Source organism: Tachypleus tridentatus, chromosome 3 (assembly GCF_004210375.1).
Source record: "Tachypleus tridentatus isolate NWPU-2018 chromosome 3, ASM421037v1, whole genome shotgun sequence".
Taxonomy (NCBI): Eukaryota; Metazoa; Arthropoda; class Merostomata; order Xiphosura; family Limulidae; genus Tachypleus; species Tachypleus tridentatus.
In genome coordinates, this window is record NC_134827.1 from 71999532 (window position 1) to 72021847 (window position 22316).

Here is a 22316-nt window from a genome sequence, read left to right on the forward strand (position 1 = left end):
GTTCACGTCTTCTTCAAGCAGGTTCTTAATAAATGGATACTTGATGGCTCCCTTTAACAGCTGTCAGGGTGTTCATTGAGGATGTCCATTGTCACCATCTCTATATACATTGGTGACAAAGTGTCCTCTTTTCTGTTTGTATCACTTGGTTTTGGTGCACGAATTTCATTGCCTGGAGGGATTTATGTTTGTTTCGAATTTCACTCAAAGCTACACGAAGACTATCTGCACTACCCATCCCTAATTTAGCAGTGGAAGACTACAAGGAAGGCAGCTAGTCATCAACATCCACTGCCAACTCTTGGGCTACTCTTTTACCAATGAATATTGGAATTGACCATCACATTATAACGTCCCAATGGCTAAAAGGGCGAGCATGTTTGGTGTGATGGAGATTCGAACTCGCGATCCTCGGATTACGAGTTTAGTGCTTTAACTACCTAGCCATGCTGGGCTGCCTGGAAAGGTTTCTGTCAGATATGTCAGCCATGTGGATGATGTGAACCTTTTCTTAACAAACCAAACATCTTTGGGTTCAGCAGTGGAAATCGTTATCAAATATTCTCAAGCTAGTGCAGCCCAGCTTAACCACACCAGGTCTAAGGCTCAGTGAATTAGGCAAATGGGCCTCATCTGCAGACACCCCATGTGGATTGGCATGTACTTCCTTTCTAGTCAAATGTTTTGGGATTTGCTTCTTTACAGAACCCAAGGCTGCCTAAGTGAATGCTATGTAAAGTGTCAGTTCAACAGTTCATGATTATCGCTTGTTTAACAGAGCAGAAATGATAAAAGAAGGATACTCCCCTTGATATGATATCTTGTGGTTGCTCTTCTTTTGCACAACCGTAGTGCATGAACTGTCAAGTGGCAGGTCTTTACCTTCCTGTGGAGTGGTAAGACTGAGGCAGTGTCTTGATTGTCTTTAATAAAGCCACCCACAAGGGAGGGTTTGACATCCCATGTATCTGGACCAAGTTTCTTTCCCTTTTCCTGTCTAGTACTATCTGCTGTCTGTCTTGGGAGGATCATCTCTGAAGCCAACTTGCACATTTCTTGATTGGCAAGGGCTCAGGCAGATTGATGTTTCACGAAGCCTGAGTAAAGTGATGTGTTTTGAACCTCCTAAATGGTATAGTGAAGCTGTTGTGGTAAATAGACGTTGTCGAGCCGATTCGTATGATTTTTCATTGACTCTGGACTCTAATTCTCTTTACTGTTTACTCGCCCCAGCATGGTTTGTAATATCCCTTTCCAACTCAAAATATTCATACATTCGAATCATAAAGATGTGTTCGTATCTTGTACTTAGAGTTTATGAAATGAGGATATCCCTTGTATGTAATGGCATTAGAAAACAAAAGACTATAAATTAATCTGGGGAACAAAGATATTCAAGAAAGGAATTTGTAACAAGTCGATATCTAGCTGTAGTAAGTAGTGTAGCTTCTTATGAGAAATGAGTATCAATAAACATGAAGGTGGCCACGTGTCTCGGACAACAGTACGCAACATAATTAAGAAAAGTCTCAATTTGGAAAAAAAGAGAGCAAAATAAGGCTTCTAGTCGTGTTTCCTGATCAATCGGTACATATCTCAAGAAGCTGATGGATGGAACAGGTATTGATGCTTCTCCATATGGAGAAAACGTTTCAAGTCGTCTATAGATTTCTTTGTGATAAGAATCGTCCCGTCGTTTTCGTTCTCCGCAGGGATATATGGTGTGCTTTAGACATAATAGCCTCACAATGGACCTTTTTTGCATTTTCAAGATGCAAAACTGTCAGAGCAGCATGATCAACATGGGAATGTAGTCTGTAACGACAGGGAGGCTCCAAAACCGACCTGTCTACCAATCAATAGAAACAAACAGAACTTTTTATATTGTTCAATAACGTAATCGCGTTTCTTATTTTCTTGACCATATTTGAAAAATATGCAAGGCTTAGTTAATATTCTTAGAAGAAACATTGTTTTGTTAAAGTTATATGTATTTTCCAACTGTACTAAGTTTAATTGCTGTTGCGTTTTTAAAGCTACACAGAGGGCTAATGTTCTATTTTCACTTCAGGGAGGGGCCTGGCATGGCCTAGCGCGTTCAGGCATGCCCTTCGTAATCTGAGGGTCGCGAGTTCGCGCCCGAGTCGCGCCAAACATGCTCGCCCTCCCAGCCGTGGGGGCGTTATAATGTGACGGTCAATCCCACTTTTCGTTGGTAAAAGAGTAGCCCAAGAGTTGGCGGTGGGTGGTGATGACTAGCTGCCTTCCCTCTAGTCTTACACTGCTAAATTAGGGACGGCTAGCACAGATAGCCCTCGAGTAGCTTTGTGCGAAATTCAAAAAACAAACAAACAAACACTTCAGGGAGTCGAATTTGGAATTAAGCCAAGTAACTCCATGAAGTTACCGCTGATCTACCGGAGGACGTTAGTCTAATAATAATAATCTAACCACCATAAAATACCTTTTAAAATTCTGAAATAAAATTTCAAACAGTTCATGCTCATTTGTCCTTTGATACTGTTACAAAAACATATCTTTTGTGTATACCAGCAATTCTAAATCGGTTATTCCTTGATCTTGTCCTTTTTGTTAAAGCCATAATTTCAAATTTTCCATTTTACAGCATTTACTGGTGATGAGATTTCTTATCTTCTACTTTATTGTTTATGTGTTTTCTACTATTGTTATTTTTGGTTGCTGTTTAACTTCTTAAACTGGGTCTTTACCTTTAGTAGCATTTTACCCTCTTCTCATAAGAATATTTCCGATTTTTCTTAACACCTAATATTCTTTCGAAAACGGGATGATTACAAGCTATGTATTTTGAATACTTCTGGTTTACACTTATGCTCTTACCGTGGCTTAAAGACCAAATAAGTAAAATAAGATGAAAATAATTGTTCATTTTCAAATAAACCTTTATATACGTTTAAATGTATACAATAACTCTCTTTTTTACAAGCTAAATCATCCTGTTTAGCACTGCAGTCATAAGGAATAATTTTGATTTGAACGAAAAATATCCAACTTCTCTTTCTTGCAAATTACTAACAATTTTTTTTTTTTTAATTTACAAAGAAAATAACTTTTATTTTGTTGACTGGCATTTCTAACTACGGCTTGGCCGGGTGGTTTAAGGCGTTCGACTCGTAGTCTGAGGGTCGCACCAAACATTCTTGCCCTTTCAGCCGTGGGGGCGTTATAATGTACGACCAATCTCACTAATCGTTGATAAAGAGTAGTCCAAGATTGGCGATGACTAACTGCTTTCCCTCTAGTCTTAAACTGCTAAATTAGAGACAGCTAGCGCGGATAGCCCTCGTGCAGCTTTGCGCGAAATTAAAAACAAACAGACTTTAGTGATTTCCCTTAGAGATGAACATGCGTTGCACATAAAGTAGGAAAGTGTAAATGAGAATTACGTTTTTTAAATATATCGCAAACGTGGCTTGTAACTAGGGCCATTATTTTAAACTTTAAAAATACTTTAAGTTTGTTTTGAATTTCGCACAAAGCTACTCAAGGGCTATCTGTGCTAGCCGTCCCTAATTTAGCAGTGTAAGACTAGAGGGAAGTCATCACCACCCACCGCCAACTCTTGGGCTACTCTTTACCAACGAATAGTGGGATTGACCGTCACATTATACACCCCCACGGCTGGGAGGGCGAGCATGTTTAGCGCGACGCGGGCGCGAACCCGCGACCCTCGGATTACGAGTCGCACGCCTTACGCGCTAGGCCATGCCGGGCCAATACTTTAAGAACTACGAAAATTTACATAAACAAAACTAATATTATATGAGTAACAAAAGATACAACAACTCATGTACGAATGAAAACATGATTTTGTTTATTTTACGTTGATTTTAATTTTTTCATGTTTTAAATGTAATTTATTTTTGCATTTTAATCCATCCATTTTAAAACTGCTTCGAGTTTTAAACGTATGAAAATATTTTGACCAGTTGTTAGAAAATTGAGTACCATTTCTTGGGACTCTATTAATGTTATTTACAGGTTTATTTGTCACTGTGAGTCTGAGATATGATGTAAGTCGACTTTGTAAGAGCATCGAAATAGCATTTTGTACTCTTAGTGAAGCGTAGAAAGAGTATGTCGTTTGAGCATTCAAATTTACTGTAGGCGGAGTGTTCATTGTATAGTATATGTGTATGAAGGCTTAGTAAGTTACACTAATTTACAACGCGGAGTGTGTTTTGATCGGAGCTAGAAATAACTTGATAACTGTACTTAATTTAATTATTAATATCATTACGTACAAATAATGTCTGCTGAACCCGAAAAGACAAACAAGCCAAAGAATTATAGAGTTGTTCTAAAGTATCGCCCAGGTAAAAGTACAAACAAACGAGAAAATGGTTCTATTTCTAAGTTTTAGTGACATTTTAGTATTTTATGTTTTTTCCCCCACTTGTCAGGGGTATTTCTGTAGCCATAACTTATATGTACCAAAATAAAGTTTTAACTTTAAGGCAAATGATTCGCGGAATGTATCTTTGAAATTTATTCAGTTTGTAATTTCTACTGACTCTGTAATAGTTTGATCCACCCTCTTATGCTGTGGTGTATATTATCGGCGAATTAGGTATATGATTATGATACAAACGTTATATTTACAATACATAATTTGATAACGGATACTAAATATCTATTTCATCTTTCTTTACTATACTGAGAATGAGACATTACATTTCCTCAGCCACAGTATATCTGTTAACACAGAACATTTACTTCATTCAACCAGTTAAAATAAATTGTAATGTTTATCATATTAGTAATAATAATATTATAGCTTACACGTTATTGGCTGGCACTATTGAATATACAATAGAAGTAAGATGTTTTTTGATCCATCCAGGCCATTTCATCCACTAAACTAAATTAAATTTAAAAAGTGAATAAAACATAAAACCAGCTTTAATCTTTGAAATATTTATATAAAGCATTCTTTTAAACTCCCTAAAATATATTCAAATTACTGTACTCACTACACCTGATATTAACCAAAAGGAAACCACTCTGTTACTAGAAGTATTAAAGAAATAAAATTGTTTTAGTTGAAATAACTTCTAACATGCCAAATTTGCATTTGCATTTTATCCTACCATCCTTGCTTTTAACTATGAAAAAGGTGATAGATGATACATCAGTACTTGCTATTCCTTTTACAGTTTTAAGTAAATCAGTTCTTACTAATTCTTCTTTTATCATGGAAAATAATTTTTGAGATCTTAAGCCATCCTTGTATGACAAACTTATCCTCCCTTATCATCTCAATAGTTATCCTCTGAATCCTTTTTGATAATTCAGTGTTTTTCCTCAGGTATGAAGCTAGAGATCAAGCACAGCACTTCATATGTGGCTTAACCAGTTATTTAAGCAATCATATTATAACCTGTAGACTAGCATTAAATATTTCGATGGATAAAACCTAAAATTTAATTAGTTTGTCTACTAGGAATACCAGATTTTGTGAATGGCATAAGAGATTGATCAACCATAAAACCAAAATTATTTTCTTCACAATATTATTAAAGCTATTCCCATAAAAATTATTATTAACATTGGAATATTCAACATGCATTACCTTGCAATTTTTATAATTAAAAGCTATTTGTCAGTTATTTACAAAACTTGCCAAGTGATTTAAATCCTTTTGTAAAGCAGCAGAGGCATCCTCACACAAAGAAACACTCAAAACATTAAATCATAAGCAAATGTAAGTAATTTATTAACTATTCTTTTTATCTGTTTTGTTGTTATAAATTTAAAAGAACAAAGACTCTAACAGGTGCCTCAGTTGTGGTATTAATCTAGTTTGTCTGAACTTCATTTATCACAGCCATCTGCATTCTTCTATCTAGCCAACTTTCTATCCAGTAATGAGCCAACCTATCCTCAAACTTAAGTTACAGAGGTAATTTTTATATGATGCTTTTTCAGATGCTTTCTGAAATTCCATATGCACAAAATCAACACCTTTATCCTTATCTACATAATCAGAAACTTCATAGAATTTCATCTCAATTCTCAAGGTTCTCAAGTGGACTTTACTATTATCAACTCATTTCTGTCTCAACTTATGTTGGCTATACTATTATAACACAACAAAACAGACTGCAAATTTAAAGTATTTTGTTAGGTTTTGAGGAACTAGAATAACCTTTAGATTAAAATTTCTCAGTGAGATTGAATGGAGTGCAGTCAAAAATGGAGACAATTTTGGGCTAACAGTGTATAATATATTCACAAATATGGCCAAACAATGTACATTTTAAGGCTTAATGCTACATTTTGTATTAACAGAATTAAATACTTTTAAAGTTAATCAAGAAATTTAAGTTGTAAGGTCTAATATTAGACATTATGCTTTAGTGAAGGTATTTTTCTACATTTTTTAAATTCGACCAGTTTAGATTTTAAATATGTAAAAAATTAATGTTTGAGGTTTTTGTTTTATCTGCCACAAGTTGCTGTTCAACACTTCATTTCATGAGTCAGGTTAAGAATCAAAGAACTTTCATGTAGTGAATTGAAATGCTGCAAGAGACTGAGTGCACAAACACATTTTCACACAGAAGCAATGAAATTATAAAATGATGGGTTTGAGAAACTTTGTATGAACATGAGGTACGTGCAGCCATGTTACAGACTGACTAATGATCCTGTGATAGAACTCTGAATTTTGGAGCTGATGAACAGGATTTTAATTCTGTTTTATACCACAAAATATTCTCTGCAATTTAAAGCTGTGGGTGTATTATAAGTTACAGTTGAAACTTTAAGATGAGTAATGGGTAGTAGGGTGCTGTTCACTGGTTCCATAATCTCTTGTCAGTCAGTAGTTCAGAATTAGGGAAGGTGTCTAGTATCTTTATTTTTCTGCTAAAAATGCAGTTACTTGTAAAATTAAGGGGAAGGAAATATTCTATGATATAAATAAGCTTGATACTTTGTTCCTGATTTGTTTACTTCTAATTCATAGATAAGATGTGATGAAAGTTCCAATCTACCTTCAGAATATCGATGAAAGCCAAAGTAAATGTAGCGTTTTGCATTCACTTGCCTTCCCAGTAAAAATGCAATATCTTATTTTCAGATAAACCATTATGAAAGTATAAATTTTAACTCTTTTTACTGTTTTTGTTAGTTGCAATCCCACACATGATTTAAGTAATTTACACATGCATTAGTGATTGAGCAATGTAGAGTGCTTGGGACTCTCACAGCTCAGATAATTTTGATTTCATTAAAATGTTGTATCCTATTTTAAATTACCCAATGTGGCAATCCCTTCCATTTCAAGTTGTTTAGAGAGATATTAGTGACTAATCTGGATTATGTAGTTAACATTAGTGACTTGTTATTTGGTTAATATTTCTGATATATCTTTTCTTGATTAGTACTGCCCTCTGCTGGTACACACTTTTATTATTTAATCTTTACACCTCCCACTTAATATTTTGGAACAACGTGGGGCCTATTGGTCCATCTAGGTATTCCATGCTCTAAACTAAATTCAAGCAACTAAAAATAAAATATTAAAGCCAGCTCTTACTCATATACTTATTTGGTTTTTTTTCTTAAACTCGGGTAAATTTTCTTCCTCTACAAAATCTGGAGGCAACCTATTCTAAAGACCAACCACCCTGTTTGCAAATTGAAACATTCTTAAGTGAAAATAACTACTAACCTATCAAAATTTATTTTTGTCCCCTAGTTCTACTATTCTCATTGTTAAATGTATTTTTAAAAAATGCTGTAACACTGTTATTTCCATTTACAATCTTAAAAACCTCAATCAGACATCATTTAAGTATCCTTTTTTCAAGAGAAAACAAAATTAAGGATCTTAATCTTTCCTCACATACTACCCCTCTATCACAGGCATCATTCTATTATCCCTTCTCCAAAAATTCTATGTTTTTCCTAAGCTAAGGAGCCCAAGACTGAGTGCTCTATTCCAAATGTGGCCTAATTGGTGACCTGTAGAATGAAATTATAACCTCTTTAGACTTGTATCCAGTATTTCTATACATACAACCTAAAATCATATTTGTACTAACACTAGCAACAGCACACTGCTTGGATGGCTTTAGATACTGATGAACTATAACACCAAAAATAATTGTCCTTCATAACACTGTCAAAGTTATTCCCATCTAAATTATACTTTCTATAAGGAATATGTTTAACTTAAATATTTAAAAAATTTCCCACATCCTACTAGTGTATTCAGATAAGTTGGCTGCCCAATTCTCAACAGATAATCCTTGTCATATCCCTTGAAAATATGTAACCAAATTATCAGTGTTCTTTATCTCCATATGCAGCAAAACATCAAATCTAATGGAGCATTAATCACTTGCATTCAGATATTCTTCTCCTTTCACACTCTTGATCATCTCTATGTTTAAAATAAGTATTAAATCTAAAATATCATTGTTTTTAGTAGGTTCTTTGACTAAATATTGAAGAAAGCCATCTTGAACAATCTCCAAAAACTGTTTGCAACTGTCTTCACTGTATGCTTCAAAACTCTGTTCCTTACCAAAGCATCCCACTGGGGTTTGTGTTTTCCTTCTTTGGTGGGCCATATGTTTTTAGAACAGATGATCTGCCATTGCTCCTTTTGGCCTTCGTATCCAGGTGCAGTTGGATGAATTGGGTCTGTCCTTGGATAACATTACTGTATCCACTGGTCAGCCCATCCCACCATGGCTTATTACAGTCTCTAAATGAGACCTTTCTTTAAGTTATCTGAGAAAAGCAGACATTCCTGATTGGAAATACTGTCTGTTATTTGCTGAACATCTTTCTAACCATCCTTCCATTCCTATTTATACAGATGGTTTGGAATCAGGTGACTCTGTGGGCTTTGCCATGGTTTGGTGGTTGTGTGCAGAATCCTCTCTACAGCTTCTGTGTTTGCTACTAAACTGTACACCATTTTTCTTGCCCTGGATTACATAGAAGCTAAGCAGTGTTCAAATTGCATTATTTATACTGACTCACTCAGTTCTCTACTGGCCCTGGACTTGCTTCATGTTAGTTCACACCCTGTTTTTGCTGATATTGAAAACCATCTGGCCCAATTCTCTTTAACAACTACCTCTGTCCAGTTTTCCTGGATACCGAGCCACATTGGTATTTGCAGGAATGAGCTTGCCAACACCACAGCTTAATCTATCTGCTCTGGTACTATCACTGCTGTGCCTGTTCCATACATGGACTATGGTCCTGTGTTCAAGGCTCGGCTCCATGCCAGTTTGCTGTTGACTTAGAGTGAGCAATGTGAAAACAAGCTTTTCCAAATAAAACTCTATATTGGACATTGGTTGTCTTACTTCTGTAAGGATCAGAAAGAGGAAGTTGTTCTAACTAGACTATGCATTGGTCACAGTTTTTAAATTCATAGTTTTCTTTTATCTGGGACTGATGCACCAATGTGTTGTCTGTATAACACTCAGGTCACAATACGCAACATTTTACTCTCTTGCCATCGTTACAACTCTCAACAACGGCACCATTTTAAACATGTTCTGTTCCAAGGTTTATCTGTAATGTTAGTGTTATGGGCAATGGTGACACTGTCAAACTTAGAAGTATTTTTAGTTTTTTAAAGGCCTTTAATCTTTTAAATGCTATTTAAGTTTTTCAATTTATACATTAGGTCTTTTTTAATGTGATTTCCTTTTAAGAATCAAAGTACATCTAGTTCAAATTGAAATTAGAAAATGGCCATAACTTTAAATAACTCAAACCAGGACTGGAAAGGCCAACTTCAGATGATTAATGTTGTTGTTTGAACTACCTGTTATTCATCCTGGCAAGTTATAATTAAAATTTTGCTCCAAATCTTTTAAGAGTTTTATTACCTTACTTTCTGAAAATGGTCATAACATGAAATAACTTGGAACAAGGACTGGAAAGGCCAACTTCAGGTGACTAACGGTGGTTTTTGAACTTACCTGTTAGTCTTCCTGATGAGTTATGATAATTACAATTATGCCACAGAAAGTCCTTTACAACTTGTATTACTATAGTTTTTATCCTACTGCTGTAGACTAGATGTAAAAATTGGTTTTAGTGCTATTTATGTTGTTTTTTTAATTCAAAAACTAAACTTTGTTTTGTTTTTACCTTAATTTCCTTTTATGAATTTTACTAATTTTACTTTAATTTTAACTTTTTTACTGGATGTTTAATGCAGATACCCTAGTTGCTTTGCACAATAAAACACCAAACCAACCAACCAATTCAAGTATCGATTGAAGCACTCTGCCATGTTATAGATATATGTATATATATCATTGTAGTTAGCCCCTTGGAGTAAGATGTTCCTCCTACTTACCACCCTCCAGATGTACATTCTCAGTGGGTATGGTATTGATTGTAGATGGTTCAGCTGAGTTAGTTCTCACGTGTGTGGTAGGCAGTATCCCTTCTACTACCATAGACTGGATGGCAAATACTCACTGCTGCCAGATTTTGAACTGGAGATACATCCCAGGTTTGCAGCCCCTCTTCTTACCAATCTGCTGGATGTTGGTTCTTGGCATGTCTGACATTGTTTATAGTAGGAAGCAGTACGTATTATTCTGCTTGTGCATGGCCACTGGGTATCCTCTACCTACCTCATATTGCAAGTATGATGCCCCTTGCTGCCAGGTTTTGGACCAGAGATGTCAACCTGTCATCCACTGAAAGTTGGTTCCAGATGGATTTGGTGTTAGTTGTGTTGGAAATGTGCACAAATGGAGATGGATGTTGGTGCAGAAGCTTACCCTCCAAACCAATTTCTATTTAAGAGGTTAAAAAGATAAGTAATTCTTTACCTACAACAGATCTGTTGTACTACTCCAGATAAAGCCTGTCATAAGATGAGGTCTGTTATGCTCTAGCCACTCAACATCTAAGGGTCCCATTAATCATTCATATTTTCCTTCATGTTTTTCTACCTTTTATGTTTGTAATATAGCCATAAAAGATCTAAAAGTATACCTAGAACAGATGTGGTGGTCTCCAACTGAAGTGTGATCTTTTCTCTTTTGGTCCCACACCTCCTGATCTCTTCTTTTTTTCTTTCTTTTTTACCAGTTTTTCACCATTTTGTTGTGGGATTTTAGCTATTTTGTGAATGGATGTAAGATATAATGAAAGTTAACATTTTCTTTCTTTTAAAATGTATTTTTGATAGATTCTTTTGAGGACACTGGTTACAGTAGGAGTTCTGTCATGCTCTAATTGGTGGAAAGCTACTGCATGATTATTTGCATTTAGATATGCCAAAGTTTGATATAAAAGGCTAGTGGTAAATCATTGAAAATTTGTGCCAATAGAAAGCAGTACTATTCAAGAAAAGCTGTTTTGTGAGAGGGTGTAAGTATTTATCAGTAATACATTTTTGCTGTAGAAAATGCAAATTTTTGTAACTGGATAATGCTATTAACATGTTAATGACTGAATTAATGACCCTTAAGAAGAGTAGAAATTTAAACTTTTCCTTTACAGAAGTGTGTTACATTAAAATGATTTGGAGTTTCACTACATTAGTACATCCATGTTATTTTCAGTTATGCTTTGTTTGATGACCATGAATCTATTCAGCAGCCTTGCATCATAACCCCCATTTTATAAGATTGCATGGTAAGCCTAGTATGTCTGAAGCACTTCCCTCATTCTTGCATGATTTCCATTTGATATATATGAAGATGACAATTTTTTACTACCAATTTCAACAGTACAATCATAAAGCAGTCCATAGATGCTGCATGTGATTACTCAACTGGTATGATTTTGTATGGAATAACATTAATACCTTTTTCTTTTTTCAGCTGCTTGCAATATGCATCAGTTAAACAGGTATGGCATAGAAGTAACTTGTGTTGTTGTTCATAATGGGTGTTAATGTTTTGAACTTTTGTGTGAAAGACACAGGCAACTTTTGCAACTGACCTTTATGTTTGTGGATTCTTATCTCTTAAAAGATTCCATACCCTGCTTATTGTGGCTTGGATATGACTTATTGTAGGTCTCTTTCTATGTTGTCCTAGTACCAATATGTTAATTTGATTTATATTCCCTTTTTTTTTTCTCAGTCACATTAAGCACAAAGTTATGTTTGAAGTTTTAAATTCCTTGTCTGAACACATCTTTAAGACCTGAATGTATGCATATTTTGTATTTTAAAAAGTTATTTCATGTTTTACAGAAAAAGTGACAATTTTTTTTAATCCCATCTCACTATTTGCAACATGCAAAACAATAAAAAATGTAGATCTGACATATGATGTACCATCATGACTTTAGATAAACTAATTCAAGTAGTTAAAGGACATTTACCAAAATAGTTGTCTGAATTAACAATTGATTCACACCATTCTGTAAGATAAAATGTTTTAATTATGGCTTGCTTTTACATTTCCTTAATAACCTGAAACTGAAAACTATATTTGGATTTAAAAGGTTCCAATGAATCACCAAAGGAAGAAAATTTTCTTGTGGTTTGTTGTCCATATCCTGATGATAAACTGGAAGAAGAAACTGTGTTGGTAAAATCCCTGTATATTTCTGTAGATCCTGCTATGGTAAGTTGAATACAGCTGTTAGATATGTATAGATGTAGGTTTCTGCATATTTGTATCAAATGCTTGAATTAGATTGGTGCATGTAATGTAAACCTTAAATTTAAAATGAATCTTGTTTAACTAGTATTAATGAGAAAGCTTTGATGTGTTAGATTTTTCATATAATTTAAGAGTTGGTTGTCAAGGAGAATGATCTGTGACCTTTATGTTTAAAAGACTTTTGCAAATGTATGTTTTTGTGTTCTTAAATACATCCTGTTTTATTTCAAACTTCAGGTTGTAGTATTTTGTAATGTGTCATTTTCATCCAAGGCTAAGTGCTGTAATTCTTTAATATGTGTCTATATGTATTTTATGGGCTAAGACCTCTTAGTTTTTTTATTCTGTATTAGAGTGAGAGGACACAAGTTTAAAACATGAAAAAAGACAGAATATGCTTCAGTTAAAACAGTTTTATTTTTCTAATCAGAGTGATTGACTTATGGAATGAATTGCCACTGGCAACAGTGAGAGCCAGTACTTTAGTTGAGAGATGGTTAATTGGGGTAGTAAGTTGCTTGAAAAGCAAAGGGGGTGGATTTAAATTTTTAGTTTTTCCAAGTGTGGGTATGCAAGGACAATCTTCAAGAATCAAATAGTCCATTGTTGTTTGTAGGTTATAAAATGTGTCAATTTCTGTGATCTGTTTTAACCACCTTAAGGAGATCATCCTTTTGTTTATTAGTTACTACTACTGCAGGGATGGATATAATGAAATAAAATTACATCACTGGAGGGATAGCTATCAGGAAGATTACTTTTCTTTATGTAAATTTCCTTTACCTCGTTAATTATTTATTTATTTAATGCATGCCAGATGTCCACTGTCATTGATCATACCTGAAAGAATTCAGATGGACCATACATTTTAATCTAGAAAAGCAACTAAAATGAGTAAATATAATATTTTAATTTCAAGTTTCTTGTACATTTCTGTGGTGTGCAAATTAGTAATACCATCATATCTAGTAATTGGAGTTTTTTTTCATCAGTTCGTTTCATGAAATATTTGTTCTGTTGGTTTATAAGTTGTGGAATATCTTGGTTTTAGTGTATAGTCATATTATTAATGGACCATTAGTCAAGTTCTTGGTCTTAGAGCCATTGTTTGGAAGTTGTTAAATTAATTTTCTGTATAAAGGTTACTGAATACTGATAAGTCTGTGGCTATTTCCTCTAGCTATTTTTCAAAATAAACAAGTTTGTAACATGATATAATTATTTTTTATGAAATTAGACACTTGTATTTTTGTTTTATATCTTCTTCAGAAGTGTTCCACTAAAACAGAATTTCGTTGAAGCTTTGTATTGTTATAGTTTGTGTTTCAAAGGAACAGTCTTGAAAAAGATGTAAAGTAAAACACTGAGTGTCAAATTTCATAAAACATAAGTAAATTTGATGTTCTAAGCTCATTTATTCCTATAATTGAAATGTCTTGTACTCTTATTTATTACCAACTTAAAAAAACAGACTTGTTGATAGCAATTTTTCTATGTTTTAAGTATGTTGAGTCAATACAGAAGGTTATAGATTCTATTATCATGTAATTATCAGTTGGGTTCATTTCCTGAGACTTTATTGTGCTTAAGCTGCTGGATCTGTAGTGTGTTAGGTCTGGGTTCCTTAGTACAATGGATACATCAAAGGTGATCATAGTGTCTTGTGATGATATCATACTTGTTTTTTATTATTTCTGCAAAGTGGGCTCTGTGCATAACATGAGGCTGTTTTATACCTTAATGGTGATATTATGCCAACAAGCTGAGAGTTGATATGATGAGCTTAATCAGTTAATAACTGGATGGAAAAGGTAGTCCTCCTTGTAAATTTTAGATATACTCTACAAGCATGTGTGATGCTGTAGAGTATACTTAGAACAGAAATGTCAACAATACACCACCCCACATAATACTATAATAACAGAACATGAACCACAGAAAAGTCTTCAGCATTCATCTAACTGATAACACACACTATCAACCCAGAAAAATGTGGATGTGTTTTTAAAAACATTCAGATAGTTAATGTATTCAAATCTTAATAGAAGTATATGACAAGTGGGTAGTAAATCAGCCTTTCAAACAAAGCGACACAGGATTGAATCCTAGTACTAATTTTCACTCATTCCTCAGAACTTTAATGAAAAGGGCAGCATATTAGCACAAGAAAGATGGGTATAAACTAGTTAGTAAGTAGTATCTAATAATGAAAGAGTTAATAATTAAGAGATCATATATGCTATTAACCATGATGGCAATTCTACTTTATTCTTTTCCATCTCAGTAGATCACAGATTTTAATTTCATTGTGTACTTTACATGGGTAGTATACTTTACATTTTTTTGTAAATATTAAATAACTGCTAGAGTTAGGCAAATTAACCTGTTGATATAACCAATTATGTGTAAGCAACGGTTACATTCTATAGTGTCTTGTAAAGTAATCAATTAACATCATGAAAATAATCAACTATTATATCTGATTATGTAAAGGTTTTGGTTATTCCAGTTATTGTTTGCTTGTTGTTAAGTATAAATCTGCACAGTTTTAGGGTCTTGATTTTGATTTTTGTTGTCATTAAACTTGCTCACCCTGTCTGTTATTAAAAGCCAATGAAACTACCAACTGTTGTTACTAATTTTGAGCTGCTGATTAGAGGGAAGGCAGTTGGCTGGCAGAACTTGCTGCCAATTCTTTGACTACTGCTTTTATGAGTAGTAGTATATTTGTAACTTACAATTGAGTAATTTTATTTTTAGTTATGTGTAAGCAGGTATAATGTAAGGCAGGAGTCAATGGAATCTGGACTACCCTTTCCATTATTTCAGGAACTAATAAATGTATTATTTTGTGTTGTATACTTATGCAAGGATTATGGGGTAGTCTGGGGGCACCACATTTGTTAATCTATTGTGTTTTTTTTAAGGAAGTAATAAATATTTAATATTGTGCAAGCAGGCATGGATCTAGGAGAAGGTTTATTGGGTAATACATGACTTGATTGAATGTAACCTACTAATGTACCTATTAGTTAGTGGATTAACAAATAATGCTAATTATCCAACACTAATGGTATATATACACTTGTATAACAGTAATCAAAACATTTACAAATATCCAAAATCATCATGAAAATTGCATAACTAAAGATAAATTAACATTTAGTATAACAAATAATACCAAATTGGTACTATCCCGTATCTACTACCCTATTTTGCACTGCAGCCGAGCAATATACTTTTAAGGTGTTTGAGACAATCTGATAGATTGAACTGTCTTCACTGCATGCATTGCCATAGATGACATGCAATTAGTACTTGCACAGTCACTGTAGTCAATGAAGGCTATATTTTGTGTAACTAACATTTTGCATCGCTGCTTTTTCAAACTGCAGTAATTATACATTTTGTGCTAGTAATGGGCAAGATTCAAGTACTTTTATATTGACCTAAACACTTTTTATTTTTCCTAAGGCTGGTTTACTGATAGTAAATGAAGTAACACTGCAAATATGCCTCTGACATGGGTAGTGTACATTATAGGAGAGTATGCTAGTACTGTATGCAGGGATGGCACATATGCCCACATTACCATATTAAAGCAATATACAGAATATTCTCTACAAGTTACTAGAAGTGAGATGTAAAAAAACTACCTGACATGTAGTTATATATCCAGTGCTTTTTAGTTATCCAAAGCATTCTACAGTTGAACACCAGCAAATATCCTAAACTTCAATTTCTTATTTTTATTTATCATTATCTTTCCTCAACACGCTTAGTCACTACCTAGTTTTAACTATAATTTCTGTTATGATTTGATAGGGCAAAACAGTCTTCACACTCTTTTACTACCTATTTTATTGTTATTCTATTAAATATTTATAAAGCTTCAGAATACACTAAGCTAGTAACCTATTTATTAGTAAATTTAAAATTAATCAGTTAATGATCAAATATCAGACTAAGCTGTCTTAACTTTACATGGAAAGTAAAATTCCTACATTACTGGCTTTCTCACTGGCATAACAAATAGAATCAGAATTTGCACTTTAAAATATTACTGTATTGCTATGTTCTTTAGTTAGTTAAATTCAATAATTCTTTACTCTATACAGACTTTCACTCACAGGGAAGATAGCACTATCTGGAGATTTCAACTTCAGTGTCACAGATAGGGGGAGTATCAAACCTCTAAACAGTGTCAATTCTAACTCAACTATAAACAATAGAAAACATAACAGATTTGTTACAAATTCCTTTTTTGTGCTAAAATTGCTAACACAATGACTAGCCTTTTTTAATAATTTAAGCATTGATTTAAAAAGTGTATTCAAACCTATACATGAAATTAACATCTTACTACTTAACCTGAAAAAATATTAAAAGAACAAAAACAGGACACATATAATATCCCATGTGACTATGGACAGAAATATGTTAGACAAATGTCATATTCCTTAGAAATAAGATGCAAAGAACACCAAGGTCAGATAGGTAAATTCCAGGTATTTGCTTTAATACATCATCAGTATGAAAGATCACAAAGCATATTAAGAAGGAATTTGCCTATGTCAAACTGAAACTAAAAAAGAAAGAGACTGCTAAGAACCTATATAAATCATCACAGTGAATCATCTTTCACTAAACTGTGATTATGACTCTACTCAACATCATTTATATTTAGCAAGGTCTATCCACCATTTATACACTTGACTGGACTTGAGTCCTACCTATATCCTGTCACCTACTGATACCATTTCTGTGACATATAATTCCTGTCTTTTGTCTTTGTAAGAATATATAAATTTTGTATTGCTTAGTAGTGTTCGTACATGAAGAAGAAAGACCAGTGCCATGTCAAAACATGTAGCATGCTTGACCATCAGTAAAACTTTTTCTTATGCTTGTAAATCATTGTGTGTACCAGTTGTTACTTATTGTTGTTGCATGTGACATTGCATGCTCATTGAAAGAAGAAACACCGAGTCCAATTTGCTTTTATGGACTAAATATGCCTCTAGCTCATGATTTTGTTTATATGAATATTGAATTGCCTCATAAGAGATTAAACATTTTATCATATTAACCCCTTTTGTATATTTTTAATGGATTATTTCTCATCAGGAAAAACTTCTAATATTAATAAAGCAGTAACTTGTTTATCTTTTAAAAAATAGGAAGATATAGCTGGTTTACCTGTTAATAGTAATTGATTTAGCTGTTATAAAAGCAAATGGTGAACTACATTTATTTTGTAATCTAGGAAACAGATTTAACCCAACTTATGTAATATTAGAGAGGACCATTATGATTAACTACAGTTATTCTTCTAGCGTTGTAGAATGAACGAAGATACAGGAGTTCATTATATACGTCCATGGAATTTGGGTCAGTGTGTGGAAGGGTTGGGAGGAGTAGGCAAAGTAGAGAAAAGTAACAGTAAAAGATTTCAAGAAGGTGATATTGTCACAATGGGACTCAACTGGATGTGGCAGACATACTTTGTTTGTGAAGCTGCAGCCTTAGAGAAGGTAACAGCTTTAATATCTTGTAACAGTAGGAATAAAGTAAGAGAATATATTGTAATAGCTGGAATACACTAGGAAAATATATTGTAATAGTAGGGATACTATTACACTAGAAGAATATATTGTAATAGCTGGAATACACTAGGAGAATATACTGTAATAGCTGGAATACACTAGGAGAATATATTGTAATAGTAGGGATACACTAGAAGAATATACTGTAATAGTAGGGATACACTAGAAGAATATACTGTAATAGCTGGAATACACTCGGAGAATATACTGTAATACCTGGAATACACTTGGAGAATATACTGTAATAGCTGGAATACACTAGGAGAATATATTGTAATAGTAGGGATGCACTAGAAGAATATATTGTAATAGCTGAAATACACTAGGAGAATATACTCTAATACCTGGAATACACTAGGAGAACATATTGTAATAGCTGGAATACACTAAGAGAATATATTGTAATAGTAGAAATACAGAAAAAAATATATTGTTAACAACTATTCCATTTTTTTGTCCATTAGGTAGATAAAACAGTTGTGGGAGATCATGTTTCACTGGTTTTAAGTTGCCTTGGACTAACAGGTCTGACTGCTGTGCTTGGAATTTGGGTGAAAGGTCATATTAAGCCAAGTTGTAATCAGACTGTTGTTGTAAGTGGAGCTGCAGGTGCAACAGGCTCTCTTGCTGGACAGGTTAGTGTTCTTATACCAATTACAATTTTGTCTTTAAGAAATAGTTAGCTGTCTGCAGTGCTTTGTTTCACAAATCTACTGGACAGGGAGATTTGCATTAATAGTGATTTTCTACAATATTTTTGCTCAGTAATATTATTAATTTGTTGGTGGCAAAATATGTTATTACTCAAAAAAAATGTATGTAGGGCAGATGAGAAAAGAGTACTTTTCATGAACTTTCCTTCACTCGTGTAACAATACTGAATTTTAAAGATAATTAGCCATTCAAGGTCTTTGAGTTTATAGAATATGTTGCTTGAGAAAAATTTGTAATTTTACACTAAAATGATGTTGGGTGAGGAATTTCAAAGATATGTTTATTACCTCATAAAATACAATTATTGAGCACAGATCTTATGCCAAACGTTTTTTTACAGTGCAGCATGTGCTAATTTCTGTTTTTGCTCCTATTTTCTGCATTTAGTACATATGTTTATATAAGTTCAAATACACATTAAACAAATACAGATTGAATAAAATTTACTAAAATTAACATTAAAATATGTAAGTATGAGACAAAGCATATTCGGTGCACTTGTACTTGCACACCTTGTCCACCATATAAATCATGCATGCAAAGTAGTATAAACCTGTCAGTGAGATAGCTCATACATAATTATGCTTGTGTGATATAAGTTGGTTTGTTTTTCTGTGCTCACTGCCTATATTGCTTACATCTAGTTTTGTTCATGATGATCACATATTGGGATTTACAACATCTTTTAAATTATTGCAAATGATATCAGAATAACTTTGGAACTTAGAATATCAGAGCTACTTTATAATCTACATATCTAGACAAGCAGCATGCAGATTTGCATTTTAAGTTGAAAAATGTTTCTTAAAAATGCACAGTTTTGTGCAAACACAAAGTCTTTCTAATGCTAAAGATATTTCTAAAAACTTATTCATAAACAGTCTCTTGTTGTTTTATCAATTAATTCAGGCTGTTTATCCATATTGCCCTTAGCCAGAGAGCTTTTTGTAAACCAAAACTATAGTAAAAGGACTCTAGTTTTTAAATATTAGATTTGATCAGTAAACATGCTCTATCTGTTATAGCCCTGTGCAATGTGTGAGATCTTGCTGTTTGTTTTATACTTATATACTGTAAATATATAATCCAGTATACTTTAAAAAAAACATTCTTTTATTTTTTTTCAGATTGCCAAAATTGAGGGATGTAAACAAGTTGTAGGGATTTGTGGTTCTGATGAAAAATGTCATATTCTCCAGAGAGAACTTAACTTTGATGTGTCAATTAATTATAAAACAGAAAATATTGAAGAAAGACTGAAAGACACATGTCCAGAAGGTGTCCATGTGTACTTTGATAATGTTGGTGGTGAGCTTAGCAATATTGTCATCAAGCAGGTAAGATGGAAAATTACCATATAGAATGAGCAAATATAGTTGTACTTTGTTCAGAAATACTACTTGCATCTCAACAGAACAAATGTTGTTGTAATTTGAGTGTTGAAGACACTTCTCATATATCCATATAATAAAGATAGTTGTAGTCTGAATCTTCATAAATACTACCTAGATCATTATAGATCAATCATAGTTGTAGTTTGAGTGCTCAGAAACACCAAAGAACAAATGGCTATTTAACTAATGTTACTGCCAGAGATGTTTCTGTATATGCTACAAGCCTTCAATGCTACATATATTAATGCATACTTTATCACCCTATAACATAATCATTATTAACCTTCTATCAATATACTAACATGTCTTGAATCACAGTAATCCTCATGAACACTAACATTTCAACAAACCCTCATTCTTTTCTTCGGCACACTTTGTTCAGGTTTGTTTTTTCATTCAGATATATGAACTTTTTATGCTTATTAGTAGTGTAGTCTTTCCTCCATTTATTGTATTATTATTTAAGAAAGATTCAGACTTTTAAACATTGTAACTAAAACATGAATTTAAATTATAAATTTATTTTTTGGATACTCTACATTACTTCTCACATAAATAGCTATTCTTGTTTAGTGCTGCCCTTTATATGCAAAAAATGTTTTCAAAGTAATTCAACTTTTCCTTGTATGATAATCATCATGCTCCACCAATAAGAGTACAACACATGCTTCTGACACATGTTACTGTCTCTGTTCAATTCTACTAGATTCACTTTGGCAATACTCATGTAAAGACATTTTTGTAGTGATTTTCAATTGCTTTTTTCTTTGTGTTCAATTTCATAAATTTTTATTTTATTATTCCAAAATGAGTTTTCTCTTTGTTATTCAACCATTCAGATAACTTATTTTCCCATTTTTCATTTTTTTCCTCATTAAACAATTATTTTATTTTTCATTGGTGCACAATGAATTTCAAAGTTCAGGTTCTCACTTTTAAGTTAATATTTTTCAACTCAAACACTTACATAGACTACAGATGGGATGACTTGGACTTATCAGCTGTTATCTGCTGTGAGATTGATCATTATATGAGTCAACCTACTTCTTCTCATCTTGCCTCTTTTTTTTTTTCCTGAACATACCAAACTTGTTTAGGTCAACAAGGATTTTGATAGCCTCTTCTCTCTACCTAATAATCTATCCACTGATAATATAGCTATTCATCAACATCAGCTTTACCTATCTAAGCATTGGTCTTGCATACTCCAGTCTTTTAAACCACATGTAAATGTCCTGGCAATATCTAATTTGTAAATTTCTCCACCTTCTATCCTAATACTGTATATAACATCCTACTTTGATAAAGTAATCACTTTTTCTCAATAAAGAGACAGTCATGGGTTTCTCTGACTACTTTTATGTTGTCTCATTATAGATTGCAATTTTAGCATTGGCTTGTGGACTTCAGTTATTTTAATTTCCAAACAAAAAAAAACAAAAACATTAGATGTGATACTTGTGGGTATTAATTCCCATATTACTGTTGTATGCAAGGCAACTATTCTGACTTCTCATTCTCCACTTTTGTTATCTAGCATTTCTGTATGGTGGTAGCGGGGGCTGGATAATTTCAGTTAGAGTTGTCGTGTTTTAAGTGTTTTCTCCTAGGGCTTCTGAAGTTGCTTTTTGGCTAATTCTGGGGAGAATTTGGATTCTGTTTTTGACACTTTTTACTATGTTGGCTTCTCATGAGTCCAATTTGGATCCTACTCCTTTTCTTTTATTCATTATTTACATTTGTAATTTTACGGGAAATTTTCTTATCCCTTTCAAGTCTATTCCTCTCTTGTTGGTGAAGGGAGAGACTATTTAGATTCTCCTCCTTCCCAATTTTTGTGTTTCAGGCTGGGAGAATTACTGTTTGTTACATGACAAGATGGATGAACTTGTCTGTTTACTTGCCTTGATTTTCCACCTTCTAGTGGAATTATATTTTTTGGCTACTGA

The 22316-nt window shown here is 33.3% G+C and overlaps 1 protein-coding gene across 4 annotated transcripts in view; it reads left to right on the top strand.

The window, feature by feature from the left end:
* Positions 1 to 3963: 3963 nt before the first annotated feature.
* The window catches only part of LOC143247144 (prostaglandin reductase 2-like), a 29663-nt gene continuing 11310 nt past the window's right edge, over positions 3964 to 22316 (top strand). Inside the window, exons 1-6 of one of the 4 annotated variants that reach the window (XM_076494751.1) lie at positions 4065 to 4355; positions 11225 to 11406; positions 12493 to 12614; positions 17990 to 18187; positions 18724 to 18894; positions 20101 to 20310. In XM_076494751.1, coding sequence (XP_076350866.1) covers positions 12612 to 12614; positions 17990 to 18187; positions 18724 to 18894; positions 20101 to 20310 — 582 coding nt within the window. In that variant the 5' untranslated portion in view covers positions 4065 to 4355; positions 11225 to 11406; positions 12493 to 12611. Of the gene's footprint in view, positions 4356 to 11224; positions 11407 to 11861; positions 11890 to 12492; positions 12615 to 17989; positions 18188 to 18723; positions 18895 to 20100; positions 20311 to 22316 lie in introns of all 4 variants that reach the window. The other 3 variants (XM_076494750.1, XM_076494752.1, XM_076494749.1) reach the window with 3 other exon arrangements.